The sequence below is a fragment of the Orycteropus afer genome, unplaced genomic scaffold (genome assembly GCF_000298275.1).
Source record: "Orycteropus afer afer isolate SDZICR_OR568_19922 unplaced genomic scaffold, OryAfe1.0 scaffold00051, whole genome shotgun sequence".
NCBI lineage: Eukaryota > Metazoa > Chordata > Mammalia > Tubulidentata > Orycteropodidae > Orycteropus > Orycteropus afer.
Window position 1 is genome coordinate 6727007 of NW_006921638.1, and position 24806 is coordinate 6751812.

The following is a 24806-nucleotide window of genomic DNA, read 5'->3' on the forward strand; positions in this document are numbered from 1 at the left end:
ATTACAGAACAATATCATTAATATTGCATACAAGTAATATCTTACTGAAGATAATTCAAAAATGGTTGCAGCAGTATATTGACAGAGAACTTCTAGAGGTGCAAGCTGGATTCAGAAGAGGACGTGGAACAAGGGATATCATAGCTAGCTGTTATCAGATGGATCTTGGTTCAAGGCAAAGAATACCAGAAAGATGTCTACTTGTGTTTTATTGACTATGCAAAGGCATTTCATTGTATGGATCATGACAAATTATGGATAACATTGAGAAGAATGGGAATTCCCAAACACTTGATTATACTCATGAGGAACCTGTACCTTGACCAGCAGGCTGTCATTCGAACAGAACAAGGGGACACTATATGGTTTAAAATCAGGAAGGGAGTGCGTCAGGGTTGTATCCTTTCCCTATACTTATTCAGTCTATATGCTGAGCAAATAATCTGAGAAGCTGAACTATATGAAGAAAAATGTGGCATCAGGATTGCAGGAAGAATCATTAACAACCCGTGATACGCTGATGATACAACTTTGCTTCTTGAAAGTGAGGATAACTTGAGGCCCTTACTGATGAAGGTTGAAGAATATAGTCTGCAGTATGGATTACATCTCAATATAAAGAAGACAAAAATCCTCACAACTGGACCAATAAGCAGCATCACGATAAATGGAGAAAAGATTGAGGCTGTCAAATAACTCATGTTGCTTGGTTCTACAAACAATGCCAGTGGAAGCAGCAGTCAGGACATTAGACGACGTGTAGCATTGGGAAAATCAACCGCAAAGGAACTGTTTCAAGTGCTGAGGAGCAAGGATGTCTCTCTCCTTGAAGACTAAGGTTCGCCTGACAGAAGCCATGGTATTTCCAATCGCTTTCTATGCATGTGAGAGCTGGAAAATGAGTAAGGAAGACCAGAGAAGAGTTGATGCTTTTGAGGTGTGGTGCTGGTGAAGAATGCTGAAGGTACCATGGACTGCCAAAAGAACTAACAGATCTGTCCTAGAGAAAGTGCAGCCAAGATGCTCATTGGAAGCAAGGATGGCCAGACTTCGTCTCACCTACTTTGGTCATGTTGTCAGAGGGGATCATTCCCTGGAGAAGGATGTCATGCTTGGTAAGGTGGAGGGTTGATGAAGGAGGGGAAGGCCTTCAACGAGATGTAATGACACGGTGGCTGTGACAATGGGCTCAAGTGTAGCAAGGATCGTGGAGCTGGCGCAGGATCGGGTGCTGTTTCATTCTGCTGTGCATGGGGTCGCTATGAGTTGGAAACAACTCGACAGCACCAAACAACAACAATAAAACTAAAAATCTCTGGCAAGAATCTTTAATGTAAAAAGAAGATAGAAATAAATGCGAATAGGAATGAAAAAGGAGTACATAAATATAAATACCTCAGATACTAAAAAAACTACAAAAGCATGTAATATTCTTTATGTCAACAAATTTGAAAACAAATGTAATAAATAACTTCCTAGAAAAATAAAGCTTTGCAAACCAATTTAAGAAGTAGAAAATCTAAATAGTTCTATATGCTGCTTTAAATAAAATTTTCCACAAGTAAAATATTCTAACACTATCTGTCAAATATTTTTCCCTTTCCATCTGGCATATATACTCTCAACACAAAGCTTAAATATGGCATCTAGAACCACTGTCAAAACTGGACAAAATGCTGACTCAAATTTTCATCTTTAATTTAGGCTAACATTTAACACTGTCTCATGCTTTATTCTACACATCAGTAAACACCTGTAGGAGATGAAGAACATTTGCTCTGCCTAGAGAGCCCCTGGTCTGTGAAGACAGTGTGGCACAGTGAAAGAAGCACTGACATGGGAACCAGGATCTGGGAGTTTTAGTCCCAGATCTACCACTTACTTGCTGTGAGACTTGAGTGATCCCCTTCAGCTACAAAACTCAATGATGTTTACCTGCAAAAGTTAAGTACCTTTGCTATTAAGAGCAAATGATTAATTTTCATAGTTTTATTTTCCACAAAACCTCTTATGTGTTTGAGAATGCGCATTTAGGAATTTCTAGCTATCTTGATGTGAAATTGCTTTTTCTTTCTGTCTCTCTCCCTTTCCATTTCTTCCCCCTCCCAAGTAAAATACGCCTTAAGTAACTTCAAAATGTCATAGGAGACAAACTGAGCCTTTGAAGGGAGGATAAAAGGAATGATATCAGAAAAGCTTCTCATATTCCTAAATACCTTTTATTGATTCATAGAGTGGAACATAAAATAGTTTTACTATAATAATTAAATGGCAGAAGAAAAGCTTCAAACTGTTGAATTGGTAAAAGTTATATGATAAATATATTTATAATAAGGGGGGAAAAATAGCTGCTGAGGCTGCTTAAGTACAACCAAACATCTCATGGAGTTTGCTTCCTTGGTTTGGAGGTTTAGAAGTTTAGAGTAATAGTTTCAAAAGACATCCTAGTAAATTGACGTAATAAGGTTATTTAGCGCTCCTGTTCTACCTCCCACCTCCTTGCACAGTGCCTGGGGTCTGAAAAGCTTGCAACTAGCCATTCAAGGTACAGTTGGTTTCCATTGACCTAGAGCAACAGAGGAAGGAAAATTAGGAATAGGAGGAGAGTATGGAATGTGCCCAGCTACCATTACTGAACATTCTGATCAAAGATTCTACAGAATTCTGATCAGAAGGGAGAAAATAAGAACTGAATGTCATATCTCAAGAATGCCAGAATTCCTGGAACCACTGAGGTTGGCTACTGCCCTAATTTTTAAACCTTAAACCAAAAATATCCTCTGAAAACCAAGTAACAATGTAGCTTCACTAGTGAAAAAGGTCTGCCTTGAGCATCATGGTCTTTTAAGAACTATCTCTATGGGATCAAATTGACAACACCAACTTGAAATACTAGATAGGAACTTAAAGAACAGTGAATTTATGTTAATAGGGGAGGAACAATTCAGAAAAGGAGGGGGAGGATGTTCACACAACTCAAAGAATGTAACCAATGTCACTAAATGGCACATACAGAAACTGTTGAACTGGTACGTTTTGCTGTGTATATTCTCAACAACAACAAAATATATAAAATTTCCTAAAAAGAAACAAAAAATTATTGTGATAATAGTGTGAGGGGAGAAAGTTATTAAAGCAAAATCATCATACTAAAAATATAAAGTATAACTTGAAAATATTAAAGGATTAAATGCAATCAATTAAAAAAAATGAGCTTTTAAAATATCTCTATCAAAAACAAAATTTAAATAGCTAAAAATCATGAAAGTCTTTATTACAAATTAAAAATACCAAGAGCTATTTTACCTGACGAAATATCTCTGTGACAAAGTTTACATTACTTCTTTTAGAAGAAAAAACCCTGCGAACGATTTCGATGTCTGTGAGATGTTCTTCATCAATACTACAGAGACTAGATGAGCTAGGTTCTCGTTCCGTGAGAGTGCTTGTATTGGAGTGAGATTGTTCTGGCTCCGTAGCTCTGTCTGTTTTATCAACATTGTCATTTTTGTTTTCTTCTCTGGATACCAAACTAGCAGCTGCTCTCTAAAATAAAAGTTTTTTTTTTTAAAAAAAAAAGGTAAGAATATCATAATCATTTAATTGTTTATTGTCTTTTAACAGTAATTATTGTTAAAATCCAAAGCATTCCATAAATAACTTATAGCACTATTTAAAATTCAGGTAGCGTTTCATTTAGAATGCACTCTAAATATTAAGTGACAATCCAAAATCTAAGTAATACAGAGGGGTCCTCCAAAATGTATGGAAACTAATTATCAGCCCACCTATAATTAGATTGGCATCTGACTGCTAATCAGAAGCCTGGTGGTTCAAACCCACCAGCCACTCCTTGGAAGAAAGGTTGGGCAATCTACTTCCATAGTGATGCTGCTTCAGAAACCCAAGGAAGAGTCGCTATGAATTGGGATCAACTCAATGGCAATGAGTTTGGTTTTTTGGTTTTTATAAATAGATTTCCTTTTCAGTACAGCTGGAGTATAAACAAGTTACTTCTTAAAGCTGGTGAAAGAATAATGTAAATGGAGACATCTCAGCTCTTAAAGAATAACAAACCCGACACTGGACAATTTACATGAAATAAACCTTAATGCATAAAATGGTCTCCATTTTACTTTAGAAATAAGCTAGACAAAAATTATATGAATAAAAACTTTCTTAAAATTAAATCAAAGGATCTGAACAAAATTATGACAGAAGCAGAAATGAAGCTAAATGAAAATATTAAAAAGCTCAAGAGAAAATTCTATATCTTAATAATCTAACAGAATTTTCACCAAGACTAAAGATAAAGCCTAACTGTAGGGAGAAAGTAAAAGTTTTTAAGGTGGTAACAAATAAATTCCCATATTACAGGATTAAATGCAATCAATTAAAAAAATATGAACTTTTAAAATATCTCTATAAAAAGAAAATTTAAATAGCTAAAAATCATTAAAGTCTTTATTACATATTAAAAATACTAAGAGGTATTTTAGCATGATAATGTGGTATGGTAAATTATTTTCTTGTAAGTTATTCAATTATTGGTCTCATTTTTATCATCTATAAAATAAGAGTTTTTAAGTAAGTGATCTCACATGCTCTCCTGATCGGTCTATGAATTTAAGTCCATTAAATTCTGCTATCAGAAAAACAATGCTGCTTGGCAATTTCTGCATTTAATAACTCTGTGGAAAACTTGGAACAAAGTTTTGAGTGAAAATATACAGTCTGCTACAGAAAACTGATAAAATAAGGGGAATAAAAGTCAAAAATTTCTGAATCTAATGAACTAAATATTCATCTTATTTTTTAAAGATTTAAGAAAACATGTCAAAAAATGCACAGAGCATATTTTAAAAACTAAATGAGAAAATATGAGCAAAAGAAAAATAAAGATAGTAATAGTATAATGTTACACAGACAAGTTCAGAGAAATGTACCATGAAGGAAAATAGAAAACAAATGCAAAAAGTATAGTTTAATTCAAAATAAGAGTTTGAAATATTAGCTCTTCCACTGTGTACTGTGTAATTTTATATCACATTTCTAACTCCATTGTTTTCATCAATAAAGAGAGGAATAAAATGGGGCATGGAGTTTAAAACTGCATTCTGTGAATGGTTAGAAATCTAAAAAGTCCAATAACTTTTTTTAGAAATCTAAAAAGTCCAATAACCATTAGACTGCAAGTTAATTCCATTTATAAGAATTTATTTCTGTAATTTAGAGTATTTTTAATACTTATAATACATCAGAAATAAATTAGAAGCTGAGGGTAATACAAAACTAAATTGTCCTTTTATATCATGTTTAATTTTTTTTTATTTAAAAAGTGTCCATTTTATAGTAATTGTTAAATTCCAGATTTATAAAACACATTTATGCAAATAAAATATCACTACTTGTTTTGTATGTGCTCTCCATACCTAAAGCAGTTGAAATGAATGGGCTAAATTTCAAAATCATTTCTAACTTTAATAAGTATGCCTATGTGTATATTACCTGAATATTCTTTGGCAAGACTTCACCTTCCATCCCAGGAATATGAGGTCCTGTATGTGGTTTTGGCTCAAGCCAGAAAGAAACCAACCAACGAATTACAATAACACGAGCCTTAATGAAAGGCTCTTTAGTACAATAGATTGCCTCATTGGTTTCAGCATCCTTCTTTACCATTACATAATGTGGCCTTGGTCTCATCTGTGGGATATCTATTCAAAATAAAAGCAAAATAAAAATTAAAACAGAAAGGAATTATGCTTAAGTCAACCTACATTTTTAAACATTTGAGATAATATTGTGATGATATTCTGGTTTTAGCAATAGCTTTAGGGAAAAAAATTATTATTTTCAAATAATTTGCTAGATGTCAGCATGATATCCATATATATATACACACACACATATATATACACACATTATACATATATATATATGTATATATGTATATATACACATAAACCCACACACACACAAAGTCACATATATGAAAACACATCTTTTTGCAAAATATCATGAAAAAGTTCAATAGAATTCTGTCTAAATACATAGAAGCTTCCAGAGCTATTTTAAGTCAAAATGAACATCAATTACTCTAACACTGAGACACATTTTGAAGTCATACAAAGTATAACAATTTTTCTTTCATTTTTAAAGCAAATATTGTTCCCAGTGGGCAGTAGTCTGTTACTCTCATTAATCTTAGTCATTTCTAATAGCTGTAATGATTTTGCCTGAGTTTATTAGCTCTGGTAGCATACATAGTACCTAAGGTACTTGACTGATAACCAGAAGACTGGCAGTTCAAACCCACCAGCCACTCCTCAGAAGGAAGATGGAGTAATCTACATCCGTAGTGATACTGCCTCAGAAACCCAAGGAGGGGTCGCTATGAGTCGGGTCCGACTTGACGGCACATAACAACAACAACATTAGTTGCCTAAACTTGTCAGAGCTTAAAACAGGAACACTCTTCTGCAAAATGGTTATTTCCACATACAACCAATGCCTTCCATATATGGCAGAGGTCTGCCACAGGGTTTGTCCATGAGGCTGTAATTTCAAGACTCCAACAGACATATTGGCACAGCCACTAAACAACAGATAGGACACCAGTATAAGACAATGTAATTATTCATACAGAACTTGAAAAGACTTATTAAATTCAACTACTCTACTCTCACTGCTGTCAAGTTGGACCTGACTCATAGCGACCCCTCCTTGGGTTTCCAAGGCGGTATCACTACAGAAGTAGATTGCCCAACTTTCCTTCCGAGGAAAGGCTGGTAGTTTTGAACTGTCAGCCTTCTGGTTAGCAGTCAAATGCCTTAGGCAATATGCCTTAAAAAGAAAATTTATCAACAGCTTAATGATCACACCAAAGCATCAGAACTAATTTTAATTTACAATCACAAATATTTCTGGTGGGCTAACTTCTCCAATAGATGAGATCCCTAAAATAAGTTTCAAAAAAGATCTCTTCAATATATATCAACAGATGAATGGATAAACAAAATGTGGTATATACATACAATGGGATATTACTCACTCAGCCATAAAGAGATATGAAATCTTGATGCATGCCATAACATGGATGAAAACATTATGCTGAGCAAAACAAGTCAGTCACAAAAGGATAAATATTTTATGATCTCACTTATATGGAATAAGAAAATATAAAGAAATCAAAGATTATTAGTGGTTACCAGGGATGGGAAAGAAGGGGAAAAGAAGAGATCTACTTAGAGGACAATGAGTTTATGTTAATGGTGGTAGAGTAATTTGGAAAGGATTGTGATAAAAGCTGTACAACACGACAAACGTAATCAATGTCACTGAATTGAACATGTGAAAATAGTTAAACTGCTGAAGGTTTTACTTTGTATATTCTCACCACAATGAAAAAGAAAAGAGAAAAAAAATAACATGAATGAGTCTTGGGGAAGAAAAAAAAAGATCTCATCAATCTCAGTGAAAGTTTGCTATTAATAACATTTCCCTTTCACTATGAATCCAGGTATAATATCTCTATCAACCAATACAAATACTAATGTAATCCATTTTTTATAGGTAATTGTGGTAATTATGTTTATGTGCCAACTTGACTGGGCCTGGTTGAGTGGCTGGGCAGCTAGATGTAGTATTCCCCACAGGAAGATTGGTAATCAACTCCATGGTGGAATCTACTGGGAGCAGCCAGCCAAATAGCTGCCTTAGGGATGTGGTCTGCTTCCTGTATTTAAAGAGAAGCCTTGAGGAACAGTCTCTAGCTTAGGCACGCTTGAACTCTGCACATACCCATGTGGTTATTTAGCAGCCTGCCATAGCTTGCTATGTGGTTTGGTAACATTAGGACTGTGCCTTTTTACTTGTCAACCTTGGGCTTGAAAGTCTCAGCAGCCACCAACTGCCTGAATAAAGAAAAGCCTCTAGCTTCAGTGGGCCAGGAGCAAGAGGCAGAGCTGAAGCCCAAGGCTGAGGGGCTTTCACCCAGCCCCTAGAGTCTGGCACTTTGAGCTCGGACTTAAAGTCTCCAAACTGTAAGAGAATAAACTCCTGTTTGTTCAGGCCATCACATATGTGGTATATATTCCTGTCAGAGTGGCATTGTTGTTGTTGTTGTTGTTGTTATGTGCTGTCGAGTCGGCCCCGACTCATAGCGACCCCTCCTTGGGTTTCCGAGGCAGTATCACTATGGAAGTAGGATTGCCCAACCTTCCTTCCGAGGAGTGGCTGGTGGGTTTGAACCGCCAGCCGTCTGGTTAGCAAGCAAGTGTCTTAGCCACTATGCTACCAGAGCTCCTGCATTAGGTAACCAAAACAGAATATGGTACCAAAGAGAGTGGGGCGCTGCTCTGATAGACACCTAAAATGTGGAAACAGGCGCAGAGTGCATCCTTGACCCGAGACCCTGGCAGAGAGACCCCGGCACACAGCATGAGAAACAGTAGGAACAGACCCAAGAGACCAGCATGAGAGATGGCAGTAGTAGAGCCCAGAGACTGGCATAAGACAGTGGCAGCTTTACCAGACCATGGAGGAGAAACTGGATGCCTTTGAGTAGGGAGCTTCCTGGCAGAGTGGGTTGCCTTTGGGTGTTAACTGGCCAAAGAGACCAGCATGAAGTGGAGTAGCAGGTCGGCCGGCACACAAGCAAGAAAACTGAGTGCTCTTGGGGCAGGAAGATTTCCTGCAGAGTGGGTTGCCTTCACCATTAACTGGCAGAAGCAGAAACCAAGGAAACAGGAAGCAGAGCTGCCTCAGCCTCAAGGGTAGGACGATGGCCTTTGGGGGTGGAACCACCACAGCCCCCTAGGTTTCAAAGAGCCAGAACTTCACCAACTTGGTTCTGGAGTGTGGGGCTGCTTGTTCATGTGAGCTAGCGGGACGGAGTTATAGCCACTGCCCAAGAGTGAAGGGGCAGGGCTAACACGCCCAAGAGGGAGAGGAATGGGGCCCACCAGGCGAAGGGGGCAATGTCACCACTCAGGAACTAGGGGACTGGAGCCACCCAGTGAAAAAGATGAGTACAGATGCCACCCATTGAAGATCTGTATAGGTGCCAAGTTGACGAGGGGAACTGTGGTTAAGTTTGTGTGTCAACTTGGCTGGGCCTGATTGAGTGGCTGTGCAGCTGGATGTAGTATTCCCCATGATGAGACTGGTAATCAACTACATGGCGGAATCTACTGGGAGCAGTCAGCCGAATAGCTGCCTTAGGGATGTGGTCTGCTTCCTGTATATAAGGAGAAGCCTTGGGGAATGGTCTCTAGCTTAGGCACGCTTGTACCCTGCATGTAGCCATGTAGTTGTTTAGCAGCCTGCCATGCCCTGCTGATCTTTAGACTTCTAATGGACTTGAATTAATGGCCTGCCATGTGGTTTGGTAATATCAGGACTGTGCCTTATTATTTGTCAACCTGGGGCTTGTCAGCCTCAGCACCAGCAGCTAAGTGAAGAAAAGCCTCCAGCTTCAGTGGGCCAGGAGCAGGAGGCAGAGCTAAAGCACAAGGCTGAGGGGCTTTCACCCAGCCCCTAGAGTCTGGCACTTTGAACTCAGACTTAGAGCCTCTAAACTGTGAGAGAATAAATAAACTCTTGTTTATTCAAGCCATCCCATTTGTGGTATATTCCTATCAGAGTGGCACTAGGTAACCAAAACAGTAACAAACACCAACTTTATATCAAGGGACATTCTACTCATGTGTGATCTTTTAGAAAATCTAAAGATTACCTACCAAGTACAGGATGATATAAACTGTTCTCCTTGCAGATGTTTGGAAAAATAGAAGCCAAGTAATATTTCTTAAAATGTGAAAACAAAAATGAAAATCCCCTTTCTTGGTTTTCTTTGTTCTTCCATTCTAAGCTTTTTACCTAAAAATAAACAAAATAATTAGGATCATTCCACAAGATAAAATGTCTTAAGTACTTTTAAGTACTATTATTAGCTGTTGTAAATAAGCTTTTAAAAGTTTAAGCAATACACTGAACTTCTACATTGTGAAAATCACAAATATCATTAGATAAGTCTTTAAAACTGGTCAAATAGCATACAAATCCATTATATGTACATTAAAATGCTATTATTTCAAAAATCTTGGAAGTTAAAATATGCTTTGGAAAACTGTGAAACAAAACTTGGTTCTAATGATGACAAGTACAGTAATATTCTTTCCTCTTTTCTCCTCCCTCCCCTTCCTGAATATTTCAACCTAAAAGTCACACAAAATAGGCACATGTGGCAGGGTGGGAAGTAGAAGCAATGCAGTTGTCAAGTGCAGGTACTCAAGAGACTGAGCACAGCAAGCAGCACATCCATGAGGGGTTAAACAGCAGAAGCAGCAACCCAATGGGGATTCAAAGCCTGAAAGAGGTGAAGAAGGTGTCCATTCTGAAGTGGGAGGAGCAAAAAGGGGCACAGCAGTATAATACAGGGTGTGAGAGCTCCAACAGGGTGAATAGGATATCTAGGCCCAGAGCAGAGTATTAGTCTCCAGAGGGTTTTGGAGAACATCTGTAGAGAAAGGCAATGATAGTAATGGGAGATTGATTACCTACAAAAGAAACTGATTAAATAAGTAAATACACTGAGGATAATGAAAGCCAGGCTTCTCATTGTCAGAGAAAAGGGTTACAAACATGGAAAGGAAGAAAACTAAAATGAACTCTGTAGTGCTGGACTAGTACTAGGGATACTAGTATGAATTCACTGTTTTTATATATATATATATATATATATATGTATATATGTATATATATATGTATATGTATGTATGTATATATATGTATATGTGTGTGTATATATGTATTAATAGACACACACCCATACACACATATATATAAATATACATACACTTAAGTGGGTGAGGCATTTGGTTGCTAATCAGTAGGTGGGAGGTTCAAATCTACCAGCTGCTCCATGGAAGGAAAATGAGGCAATCTACTCCTGTAAAGATTTACGGCCTTAGAAATCCAGTGGGGGTTGCTATGAGTTGGAATCAACTCAATGGCCGTGGGTAGGTGCAAAAAAGACAAGGAGGCCACATCTTCTGACCTCCTCTAACCGCACAAGAGGAAGACAGAATCACTAGCAGTAACTCAAGGCCTATTACTGCAATGCCAGACACGCTGCCTCCCTCCAGCCCTTTCACCAACTGTTCCTCCCAAAGCACCCACCACCTCTCTCCTGGGTTCGATAATTCACTGCAGTGGCCACACAGAACTCACAGATTATGGGGTTTATTAGGGAAGCCCCAGGCTACAATTCAAGTTCAGGAAAACGCTCAGTCTCTCTCCCAGCCCACAGTCTGTCTCCTAACAGTAAGCGTCCCTCAGTGTCTCATTCAGCAATGCGTCTCTTGCATCTCTTTCCCAGCAGCACGTGTCTCTTTCAGCAGCACATCTTCCTCAACCAGCAGTCGGAGAGAGACTTCTTCTGCCTCTAGGAGGCCTCCTTTTGACCCTGGCAGAGTGGCCAAACTAACCAATCATAACATCAGAATTCTAAGCACCTGAGAGAGAGCAGGAACCTCCCAGAACATTGCTTTGTGTTATGCCCAACAGAAATACCCCAGGTGGATAACTTTTACAATCAAGAGCTCCTCAGTTCCTCATAGCAAATTCCACCACAGAGTTTACAAAGACTTATGGCTAGAAAAGTCATACCAGGTAATTGACCACACCGCAATACGATATATACACATAGGTCTAGGGATTAATATGGATTTTAATTTATGTGTATACATGCATATATTCTCCAGAAATGGTGATACTCCAACAGCAATGTACAATGAGTGTCTAGATCTTGGTTTCTAAATATAACTCTTCGCTACAGTAAACAAAGGTTCTTTGGAGAAATAGTGCATTCCAGGATGGGGGCAAGTAAAGTACAGTATGAGACTGGAACATCTTTCTGTTCAGAAAGTAAAGAAATGCTTATAGAATGATGGGGACAAGTCAAAAGAACAGAGGAGTCAGCTGGAAGACTCTCTCACTGTTCAAATTTAGGACAATCTCAGCACCAAAATAAATAATAACAACAGATTCATAAGACTCCATAAACCCATGTTGATATAAATAATTAAATGAATAAATAAATGTGAAGAAGAGAAAGCTTTTTCCTACAGTATTTTTCCAACTGTTGAATATGGACGGAATAAATGAATTAAACTCTCACCAAAACCAAACCCACTGCCATTGAGTCAATTCTGACTCATAGCAATCCTAAAGGACAGAGAAGAACTGCCCCACAGAATTTTTAAGGCTGTAAATCCTCACAGAAGCAGTCTGTCTCATCTTTCTTCAGTGGAGTGGCTGATGGGTTTGGAATCACCAATCTTTTGGTTAGCAGCCAAATGCCTTAAGTACTGCATCACAGAGCTCCTTTAAAATATCATCAGTTGGACAAAAAACAGAAACAACTCAAATATTCATCAACGGATGAACAGATAAAATGTGATATATCCATACAAATGAGTATCACTTAGCCATAAAAAGGAATGAAGTATGGATAAATGTTGAAAACATTATGCTAAGTAGAAGGAGTCAGCCATAAAAGACTACATATTGTATGATTTCATTTATAAGCTATATTGAGAGTAGGCAAATACAGGTGCAGAAAAGAGATTAGTGGATTAGTGTTTGCTTTAGGGCTGAGATGAGAGTGGTTGGAGGAAGGGAAGTGATTGCTAATGGATATGAGGTTTCTTTTTGGAAGGACACAAATGTTCTAAAATTAGATTGTTGTGATGGTTGCACAATCCTGTGAATAAACTAAAAAACAATTATGTACTTTAAATGGGAAAATTGTATGGTACATGTATTATATCTTTTCTTAAAGCTTTTAAAGAAAATCACCAGCTGCTAACCATCACAGTAATAATTAATTCACCCAAAAATCTTTAGTGGATTTTAAACATATGGGTAAATTTTTTATGAGGAATGGGAAATGTACATAGTTACACAGTACCTTCCCACAAAACACTTACTGATTATAAAAAGAAAAAGAGCAATATTAGAAAAATATGGCAAATACTACCTTAATAAAGGGACTGAGGTCAACATGTGAAAATAACTTTGTGATACTGGGTTAGGCAAAGATTTCTTAGAAAAGACACCAAAAATGACATTCAAAAAGAAAAAAGAAAAAAAAGTTAAATTGGGTTTCATCAAAATGAACTTGTAAAAAAATAAAATTAACTTACACTCTGCAGAAGAAAAAAAGCAGTCTTCAAGAGATTGCCATGAAAATCAAAAGAAAAGTGGGAGAAAAATCTTCGCAAAACATGTATCTAAGGACTTCTATCTAGAATATATAAAGAATGCTTATAACTGAATAAGACAACAACAGATAACCCAACTTAAAAATGGGCAAAAGACTGGACAGATACTTTTTTACCTTGAAGGAGATGCAGATGACAGGTAAAAACATAAAAAAGATGTTCAACACATCATAAGCCATTAAAACCACAATGGAATACCACTATTCACTCACTCCAAACCACCTAACTCATACCATCAAGTCAGTTCCGACTCACAGTGACCCTCACTGGATTTCCAAGGATGTAAATCTGTATGGTGGAGAAGAATAATGAAAATACAATGGAATGCTAAAAGAACTAACAAATCTGTCCTGGATGAAGTACAGCCAGAATGTTCCTTGGAAGCAAGAATGGCCAGACTTCATCTCACCTATTTTGATCACGTTGTAAGAAGAGATTATTATTCCCTAGAGAAGGATATCATGCTTGTAAAGTGGAAGGTCAATGAAAAGAGGGGAAGGCCCTCAACAAGATGGACTGACACAGTGGCTGCAACAATGGGCTCAGGGATAACAGGGATTGTGGAGCTGGCACAGGACTGGGCAGTGTTTCGTTCCACTGTACATAAGGGTCGCTATGAGTTAGAGACAACTCGACGGCACCTAACAACAACAACAAATCTTTACGGAGGCAGACTGCCTCATCTTTCTTCCATGGAGCAGCTGGTGCTTTTGAACCTTTTGGTTAGCAGCCCATGTCTTAACTACTACACCACAAGAATGCCTTATTCACTAACTAGAATGGCTAAAATTAAGATTGCCCTTACCAACTGTTGGCAAGAATATGAAGCAACTGCAACCCTCATACTTTGCTTTTCAGAATGTACAACCGTTTGTAAAACAGTTTAGCAGTTTCTTAAAAAAGTCAACATAAACCTACCATATGATCTAGCCATTCCACTCCAAGGTATTTACTCAAAGGAAAAGAAAGCTTATGTCCACACAACAATTTGTTTACCATTATTCACAGTAGATTTATTTATAATAGCCCCAAACTGAAAATAATTCAAATGACTATAGATAGGTAATGGATAAAAAGATCAGGGTATATCCATACTCAGCAAAAAAGGACTAAACTATTGATACATACAACAAAATGAAAGATTCTCAAAATAATTATGCTGAGTGAAAGAAGCCAGACCAAAAAAAGTACATATCCTGTGATTCCATTTATATAAAATTATGGAAAATTATTATAGTGTCAAAAATCAAATCAATGGTTGTGTAGGGGTAGGAGTTGAGGGGGATGGAAAGGAAAAGATTAGAAAGAGATCCAAGAAAACTTTAATGGGTGATAGATATATTCATTATTGTGACTATGGTGTTAAGTGAATACATTTAACAAAATCCTTCAAATTGTACACTTCAAATGCACAGTTAATTGTGTGTTAATTATCTCTCAATAAACCTGTAAAACAATTTTTTAAATCTATATGAAGTATAAAAGTTTTTTTAAAAAAGAAAAACTGATATTAATAATAATGTCATTTACAACTATCCACCACAGAGCACTTACTGTGTTATATACTATTCTTAGCACTTTGCACTAATTATTTCAGCCTCAAATATTTCTATGAGATGCGTATTATTTTTTCCCCTATTTTACAGATGAGGCAACAGAAGCACAGAGAGGGTAAGTAATTTGCCAAATCAGTAGGATGTGGAATCAGGATTCAAATTTGTTCATCTGGTTCAGAGTCGAAACGAAATTCTTAAATTTTTCTGATGTACAGGTTTCCCGCGGTTACTATGAAACTTTTTGTAAGCAAAAATGGCATAAGTCAAAGAAGCAATTACCATTAATTTATATGGGAAAAATTTTTGAGCTTTCTCAGACCCAAAAAACCACCTACCACATCATAGCAAATAGCACAAAAAACCTAAAATATCACCTATATATCATGTTCACTGACACAGTTCAAAGCTATGGCAGCTTGATGCTGAGTGTAGTTCCTGGGGAAGAAGCTTGACACTCCCATTTCTCAGGATGTGTAATGCCTCTTTAATGGCTTGCTACAAAACAGATGCATTCTTCTGCTTTCTGTCTTTTTCTGGGGGTGGTAAAAGCAAAAGTGCTCTTCAGATTCTTTTCAGTTAGTGAAAACAAGTACATAGATCTTTTGTAAAACTGAAGTGGCATAAAGCAAAATTTCAGAAAGTGGTGGATACCTGTACAGGGAACATTTGTGTTTGTAGTTACAAGTAATGTGTATGTGGAAGGTCACAAAATGTGTATGTGCTGAGTGTTTACATTAGTCAGTGTATGTTCATTTCATATCTAGGGATGAATATACTACTGAATACATGCACCTAGAAATTCAAAAGGTATAAATAGGTTTAAGTGTAAATTACATCTCCTTCCCTACAGTCCTTTTACCCTACAGTCCACTTCCTTACGTGCTGCTACTGCTTTGACTTCCATATGTATCTTTCCATAAATATTCTTGCAGATAAAAGTATATATATTAAACTATAAACTCCATGAGCACAAGGACTTCATTTGCTCCACTGATACATCCCCACAGCCTAGAACAATGTCAGACGGATAATATTCACTCACTAAAGGTCTGTTAATTTAAGGAACATATGAATGATTTTAATGAATATAAAGAGTTGACTACCGATCCTTTGCCTCTTGGCAGATTGATCCCTAAAACAAAAAGTTACTTGTTTTTCACTGAAAGTACCACTGCTGCTGATTATAAATGAAAAGATTAGAAAACAAGCCCACTGGCTCACACATGAAGGCATGTAGAGTCCACTTTATAAAAATTTCTCTCTCTCGTTCCCATTCTAAGAGATTCAAAATTTCTCTGATAACATTTTACTTCAGGAAGGGCATACTAACATATACTTTCAAAAGCTAAAGTTTGTTACTACTTCTTCAGAAAAATAAAAGCAAGTATCTATTATGACAGAATTATGACAGAATGATGCTAAGAGAGGGAAAAATTACTCACACAGGATAGTAAAAGGGAGTATCTTGAAAAAGATAATATGTACCTGAATTACTATATATTTTAAAAGTGCTTCCAGAAAGTAGCTTGTGAGATCTTCTTGTCCTTTATCTCCCGACTGTGGAGGGACAAGAGGAGTGATTTCCTCTATAGTGACTTGAGCTATCCAGGGAAAAGAGAAAAGTTTAGTTATGAAACAAATGTAATAATATAATATAGTACGACTCAAATAAAATTTAACTGCTCAATATGTATGCAGTGAATACTGCTTGAAAATCTGATAACCGAATCCTGAAATATATCTGAGATCATCCCTGATAGTCTATTACAACAACCACAAACTTTAATAGTTAAGCTGTTTTGTGAATGCTTAATGAATAGATAGATATGCAGTGATTTAAGAGTATGTAATATCTCACTTGAGAAAGAACTTCTCATGATAATTTTTAATTCACAGATGCATTTTCACTACAAAAACATCCACAATAAAATATGAGAGTAATGTCAGCAACAAAGTGACAATCTGATTGCTATGGTTCATGACCATGCTTAAAAACATCACCTTTATTTAAAGGATGATATACTATTTCCCTCCCAAAAAGAAAAGGTTAGCATTTCACTTCATTGATTACAGAAGACTACTTATAAAATAAGAAACTTTTACATATTTTACTTTTAAAACAGTAAAGAGCATTCATTATAACAAACGCAGATATAAGACAATCGACCCACAAATAGCTGGATTCTGTTAAATATTTCCTAAGGTGTGCAATCAGTATCTGGTTTAGTACAAGTAGGTCCCAAAACCTGCCTCTCAGTAATTATCAGCCAGGTTTAGTAAGCTGACAACAGAGATGGAGCTCAGTTTTTAACTAATACATGCTCTGTATTAGCTTTACATTTTTTTATACTCTTTCCTAATACTTTTCTTTCTTTCTTTTAATTACTCTTTAAGGATGTAGCTTTCATCATCTGTAACTTAGATTTCCTGGACCTTAGATTTTCTGGCTACACAGAAGAATAACCACTAGAAATGCTTTATAGTGTAAAGCCATAAACGTTTCCTTAAAGCCTACTAGAACTTTTCTACAAGGGATTCTTATTCTGTGCTGAGTTATATATGTTGCTGTTAGGTGGCGTCAAGTCGGTTCTGACTCATAGCAACCCCACATATAAAAGAACGAAACACTACCCAGTCCTGCACAATCCTCACAATCAATGCTTTGTTTGAGCACATTGTTGCAGTTATAATGACAATCCATCTTGCTGATCCATCCTCTTTTTCACTGACTTTCTACTTTACCAAGCATGATTTAGCCCTTCTGATAAGAGATACAGTCTCATCATCCTTGTTTTTAAGGAGCATTCTGGCTGTACTTCTTCCAGGGCAGATTTGTCCATTCTTCTGGAAGTCCATAGTATATTCAACACTCTCTGCCAAAACCACAATTCAAATTCTTCTTCAGTCTTTCTTATTCACTGTCCAGTTTTTACATGCATATAATGTGACTGAAAATATCATGGCTTGGGTCAGGTGCACCTTAGTCTTCAAAGTGACATCTTTGCTCTTTAACATTTTAAAGAGGTCTTTTGCAGCAGATATGCCCAGTGCAATAATGTCATTTGACTTCCTGACTGCTTCTTCCATGGGTGTTGATTGTGGATCCAAGTAAAATGAAAAAGATTGTCAACTTCAATCTATCTAAAGCATTTATCACAATGCTGCTTATTGGTCTAGTTATGAGGATTTAGGCTATAGTGTTTGATCTTCATCAGTAAGTGCTTCAAGTCACCTTCACTTTCAGCAAGCAAGGTTATGTCATCTGTGTATCACAGGTTGTTGATGAGTCTTCCTCCAATCTTGATGCTGCATTCTTCTACATACAGTCTAGCTTCTTGGATTCTTTGCTCAGCACGCAGACTGAGGAAGTATAGTGAAAGGATACCCTGATGCACACCCTTCCTGATTTTGACCCATGAAGTATCCCCTTATTATATTCAAATGACTGTCTCCTGATCTATGCACAGATTCCTCATAAGCACAATTAAGTGTTCTTTAATCATATTCTCTGCAATGTTATCTACAATTTGTTATGATCCACACAGTTGAGTATCTTTGCATAATCAATGAAAGAGAGGTAAATATATTTCTGGTATTCTCTGCTTTCAACCCAGATCATCTGACATCAGCAATGATACCACTCATTCTACGTCCCCACGTCTTCTTCTGAATCTGACTTAAATTTCTGGCAATTCCCTGCTTACATACTGCTGCAACTGTTTTTGAATTATTTTCTGCAAAACTGTACTTGTGTGTAACATTAATGATGTTGTTTGATAATTTCCATATTGTGTTGGATCACATTTCTTTGGAATGGGTACAAATATGGATTTCTTCCAGTCAACTGGCCAAGAAGCTGTTTTCCAAATTTCTTGGTATAAACAAGTGCATGCTTCCAGAGTTGCTACCATCTGAAACATCTCAATTGGTTTCCATCATTTCCTGGAGCCTTGTTTTTCACCAACACCTTCAGTGCAACTTGGACTTCTTCCTTCAATACCATTGGTTCTAGAGCATATGCTACCTCTTGAAATGGCTGAACATCAACCAATTCCTTTTGGTACCGTGACTCTATATATTCCTTCCACCTTCTTTTGATGCTTCCTGCTTCATTCAATATTTTGCCCATAGAATTCTTCAATATTGAAAAACTCAAGAGCTTGAAGTTATTCATTCTGTTCTTTCTGACAATGAATGCAACACCATTCTTCTTCAATTTATCATTCCTAGCATAGAAGACCATATGACTGTATGATTCAAAATGGCCAATACCAGTCCATTTCAGCTCACTAATACCTAGGATACAGAGCTTCATGCATTCCATTTCATTTTTGACAAGTTTGGATTTTCCTAGATTGATACTTCACACTTTCCAAGTTCTGATTATTAATGGATGTTTGTAGCTATTTCTTCTCATTCTGAGTCATGCCACATCAGCAAATGAAGATCCCAAAAACTTTACTCCATCCATGTCATGAAGGCTGACTCTACTATGAGGAGGCAGCTCTTACCCAATCATATTTTGAGTGCCTTCCAACCTAAGATCCTCTTCTTCTGGCAATGTATGAGCCAATGTTTCACTCCTATTCATAAGGTTGTCAGTGACCAATGTTTTCAGAAGTAGATTGCCACGTATTTCCTCCTATTCTGTCTTCCCTTCCTCTGGAAGCTCCATTGAAAACTGTCTACCATGGGTGAGCCTGCTGTATTTGAAATACTGGTGGCATACCTTCCAAAATCACTGCAACATGCAAGTACCACAGGCAAACAGACAGACAAGTGGTGATTGAGTAATATACAGATACTCTTTATTTTCCATGCCTTTAGACTACACAATAAAATTTTTATTCTCCAAAAGGAAGGAGTAAGTAGTCACAAATCATTTAAAACTAATCTTTAAGAAAAAAATCATTTATGAAACAGTAATGAAAGAAAGCTACCCTGATAAGTTATAGACACAAGAAAAAATCATTTGAAAACATTTAACAAATATAAAATTATATAAAATATGAGCAAGTAGGCTTATGTAGTCTGAATGAGCTGTTGGTTGATTTATAGATGTTATGTCAACTTAGTATTATTTCTAAAATTTTGTGCTACTGGTGTAGCTCATTTGGTACCAAGATTAAATTTACAGAAATACAAATCACAAATAAGATGAAATATTTTCTCTAAGAGAGTACTGTGTGTGAGAAATGCTTGCCCATGAGAATATACATAAAATATATAAAAATCTATATACATATATTTGTAACAAAAGGCAAAATCATTTTGTTATTTAAGTAAAAGAACTAAGTAAGAATAAAGGAAAATATTTGAAAAATTTAAGATATAAAGAACAAAGATTTACTATCAAATCAAAGCTGAAATTAAGCTAAAATATTAAAATTATAACAAAAACTTAAAATACTGACAATTTACAAAAATTCAATTTGCACATAACTTTTTAGTCATCTATTGCACAAAATAAAAAAATTATTTCAATGTGCATCCAAATTAAATCAAGGCTACAAGGCGAGGCATAAGAAATAGAAAAAATAACTGTAAATTTAGTTTATCCAGTTAATAACATGTACAGACCTTTTTAAAAAGATTACTAGAGTACATAGAAAATTTTTAAATACTGATAGATAATATCCCATGAATCTTACTTTCTTGAAGGTTGAGTGGAGGATTAATGAGATTATCTAAAGTTCGAGGTCCATGTTCAGACTGTGGTGCTGAAAATCCAGGGATTAAACATGAAAACATCCACAACTGTTCTTTACTACAGTTACTCTGAAGAGCTTGTAACCATAACAAGAAAAGACGAACACCTTCACGCCTGATCTAAAACAAAAAAAAAAATGAAAAACAGGTAACATTTTTAAGGAAATACTTTTTTATTTAAGGTCAAAGATCTTGAAAAGACAATTACATAAGAACACTTCATTTAAAAAAAAGAGAGAGAGAAAGGAAAGAGGGGAGAGAGCGAGAGGGAGGGAAGGAAACAGAGAAGGAGGCAAGAAGGCAGGGCAGCAGGCGGACAGATGATAGCATCTGTGGCTAACCCTCGTTACTTGAAAATCTAAATTCATAGGTTTTTAGCAAGTAAAGAATGAACTTGGTTTCTAAGCCATCAGGAACTTTTATTCCATAATTTCCAATTATAAACACAACAAAACAGAAAACCATTTAGTTCTTCTTTCCCTCCACTTACCACCAGGCTAATTCAAGAGGCAAGAAGCGAGCAGGCAATGACTGCCTCTTGCTACAAGTTTATTAAAGCAAAGAACTGTTATTAGGATTCTGGAGCACTGTTTATCACTCTCTGGAATTATTTCACTTTTTTTATTATTATTATTTGCTTCTAAACTGCAAATTAAGGACACTGGTTCATTATTTTATTCTAAGAACCTAGAACAACACCCCAAACACAGACAGTAAATATGTGAATCAATGAATGAAAGCTCTTTCAGGAAGGAAACAAAAGATGGATAGAGAAAAATTCAGTCTTTCACAAGCAAAACAACTAAGGTCTTTACTAACTTAACTTCAACGGTAACTTCGTAAATTATCCTACTGGAGCTTTGTTAATGGCCACTGTTAAAGCTATTCCACTGCTGCATATCCTCACATGCCAGGGAACAAGAAAAAGAAATAGGTAGGCATATTCCTTTGCACTGCTGCATTCATGCCAGAAACACCTACAATGTATGACTGTACCTAACTGATAGCAAAAATACTATTAGATAGGGTAGCTTCTCTTACACACATAGCACAATGACATAATGAAGGGAAAATGAAAAAGAAACAAAACCAAGATTTTCATAAATAACCCCTGTCTTCTATATTTCAGAATGGGTGTGGTAAAATATGGAACGGACGAATTGAAAAATCTGCTGCATGACTAGGAGTTCTGGTGGTATAGTACCTAAGGCATCTGACTGCTAACCAGAAGGCTGGTGGTTCAAACCTACCAGCTACTCCTCAGAAGGAAGACTGGGCAATCTACCACCATAGTGATACCGCCTAGGAAACCCAAGGAGGGGTCGCTATAAGTCAGATCCAACTCGACAGCAGTGAGTTTGGGTTTTTTTGGTTTTGGTTACATGACTAAATTTTCTTCTTCTGGGTACCACACAGAAGAAAGTACTTCTAGTGAATGAGTCAATGTCGTAGCAAAGTATAATACTTTTTAATGAGCTGGTCAACCTAACACATATTTTCATATATACTGAGTATGCTGCACTATTTTTGAGTCACTTCATTAAATGAATTGAAAACAATTCAACAATCTTCAGGAAAAAGCTGAGGTAGGAAAAAGTGAAACAGGTTGTATGTATATTTTGTTCCATTTCTAAATAGTCACAGAAAATAAATAAATTATACCTTCAAGGAGTTTCCTGTGTGAAGCAGTTTCTTTAAAATCAATCCTGAAAAGAAAACATGATTTTAAATACTCCTATCTTCTCATGTATTTCTAAATGTCAGAGTTCTCGGTCAGACTTGAAAGCACTCTTAAGCAAGTCCTTGGCAACCTCCAAATTGTTCTTGGTGACCTTGATATCCCTGTGGTCATAGTCTTGGGACCAGAGGGCACATAAAAATAATCACCTTTTCAGCACATGGTTTACTGCAATTAAACATGACTTACTCTATTGAAATATAAAACCCAATCCCAAAATCGCATTTAAGACAAAATCTATTGTTTATCTCTTATGTAGACTAAGAATTTAATTAAACAAAATACCTTCTCTGTCACTAATACAAATAAATCCACTGGAGAAAATCGTTATTACGTTAAACACATAAATATCCCTAACTCTAATATTTCCTAACAAAAATTTCTATTATATGAATTAATTTTCCTTTTCAAAAGTTTCTAAACATCTTTAGCATTGTTTTTCTTTTAAATTATGAAGTATCTTAAACCTACAGTAAAAATTTGAGAATAACATTAACAAACATCCAGAGACCCAGCATTCAGCTTGAACAAATCTATATGTTTGTTTGCTCTAATGTTTAAATTTCATTTATTTACATTATCTGTAAGGTCTTAAATAACAATAAAGGTATCACTGAAGGCCCCGTGAACCCATCCTGAGTCATTTTCCTCCCTCATTCCTTCCTGCCCCAGAGGAAATCGATATCTAGATTTTGAAATTTATCATTCCTCAAACTGTATTTATATTATTATTATTTTTTTACAAATCCATAAAATATTTCAATCTCTCTGTATGCTTAAACCCTTATATACATATATCATACAGAATAGATCATTTTATAACTTACTTTTTATAACAAACATTAGCTTCTGAAATTCATATATATTGACATATACACCTCTGATTAATTTAATTACTGTATATCATTCAATTATACAAATATACCACAACTTACTTATCTTCTCTATAACCAAAAAAACCAAACCCACAGTCATCAAGTCAATTCTGACTTCTAGTGACCCCCATTGGGTTTCCAAGGCTATAAATCTTTATGGAAGTAGGCTGCCACCTCTTCCTCCTGTGGAACAGCTGGTAGGTTTGAACCACCAACTTTCTAGTTAGCAACCAAATGCCTTACTCCCTGCCCTACCAGAACTCTTTTATCTTCTCTATATTTATTGTTGTTATGTGCCGTCAAGTCATCTCTGACTCATAGCAACCCTACGTACAACAGAATGAAACACTGCCCCATCCTGTGCCAACTTCACAATCCTTGCTATACCTAAGCCTATCATTGCAGCTACTGTGTCAATGCACCTTGTTGAGGGCCTTCCCCTTTTTCGTTGACCCTCCACTTTACCAAGCATGATATCCTTCTCCAGGGAATGGTCTCACTTAGCTGTTCTAAACCACCACAGGCTTCTCTATTTTAGGACATTTATCTTCAAATCTTTACAAGAATTGTGACTGAAAATTGTTACCTTTAATTATCAAGCCTATCTCCACAAATACTGTGTAAGAGTCCATTCATTTAAATCTTTTCTTAGTCTTCAATAACCGTATCATCCTAAAACATAAATCTAACATTTAAAGAAGACACAAATTATCCAAAACCAGAGAAAAAGGCAACATCACTACCAACCCTAAATGAATTAAAAGGATTATTATAAGGGAATACAATGAACAACTTCATGCCCATAAACTAGACAAATTAGATGAAATGGATAAATTCCTAGACAAATTACCAAAACTGACTCAAGAAAAATTATAAAATGTGAATAAACCTATGACAAGACACTAAATTAATAATTATAAAGTTTCTCACAAAGAAAAGCCCAGATACCGATGACTTCCCTTGTGAATTCCATCAAATATTTAAAAGAAGAAATTTTCACACACTCTTTCAGAAAATACAGGAGGGAACAATTCCCAACTCATGAGGCTATTGCTACCCAGATTCTAAAGCCAGATAAAGACATCACACAAAAAAGAGAAAGTCACAGAGCAATATCCCCTAGGAACATAAAGATAAAAATCTTTAAATTTTTAGTGCAGTGCAGTGAATTACTTGATATGTCCCTTCTAGCTATAGCCTTTGTAACCAAATGACTGGGGAAACTATGCAAATGAGATGCTTGTGGCCCACCAAAGGGGACTGGATAGCTTGCTAATAATGTCAGTAAGGGATGTTGCAGCCTTGAAGGGATGGACCATGCAAACAGGGTATATGGAACCCTAATAAGGAGATTGGTCAATTTGCCATCTTGTTAGTCTCAAAAGAGAACCAATTCCAAAGTATGGAGGAAGGGGGACTGATTAGCAAAAAGAAATGAGAGCAGAGTGTTTTTTTTTTTTTTTGGACCCAAGTTGCCTGTGCTAAGAACCTCCAAGACCCAGGAGACAAGAGAGGTTCAACCACAAGACCACAAGAAAGCAGCAGGACGAGAAAGCAGGAGAAAGGGGATAAAAGCCAGGAACCCGGACAGAAGAGCGGTCAGCCCCAGGGATAAAGGTGAGGAGAGACAACTCAGGGA

At 36.4% G+C, this 24806-nt stretch overlaps 1 protein-coding gene across 1 annotated transcript in view; it reads right to left on the reverse strand.

The window, feature by feature from the left end:
• Positions 1 to 24806, reverse strand: part of RALGAPA1 (Ral GTPase activating protein catalytic subunit alpha 1) — a 343304-nt gene that overhangs the window by 237292 nt on the left and 81206 nt on the right. Inside the window, exons 5-10 of the mRNA XM_007938553.1 lie at positions 22217 to 22260; positions 20497 to 20674; positions 16331 to 16446; positions 9744 to 9882; positions 5509 to 5717; positions 3307 to 3546 (exon numbers count right to left, since the gene is read on the reverse strand). Of these exons, the coding sequence (XP_007936744.1) occupies positions 3307 to 3546; positions 5509 to 5717; positions 9744 to 9882; positions 16331 to 16446; positions 20497 to 20674; positions 22217 to 22260 (926 nt within the window). The remainder of the gene's footprint in view (positions 1 to 3306; positions 3547 to 5508; positions 5718 to 9743; positions 9883 to 16330; positions 16447 to 20496; positions 20675 to 22216; positions 22261 to 24806) is intronic.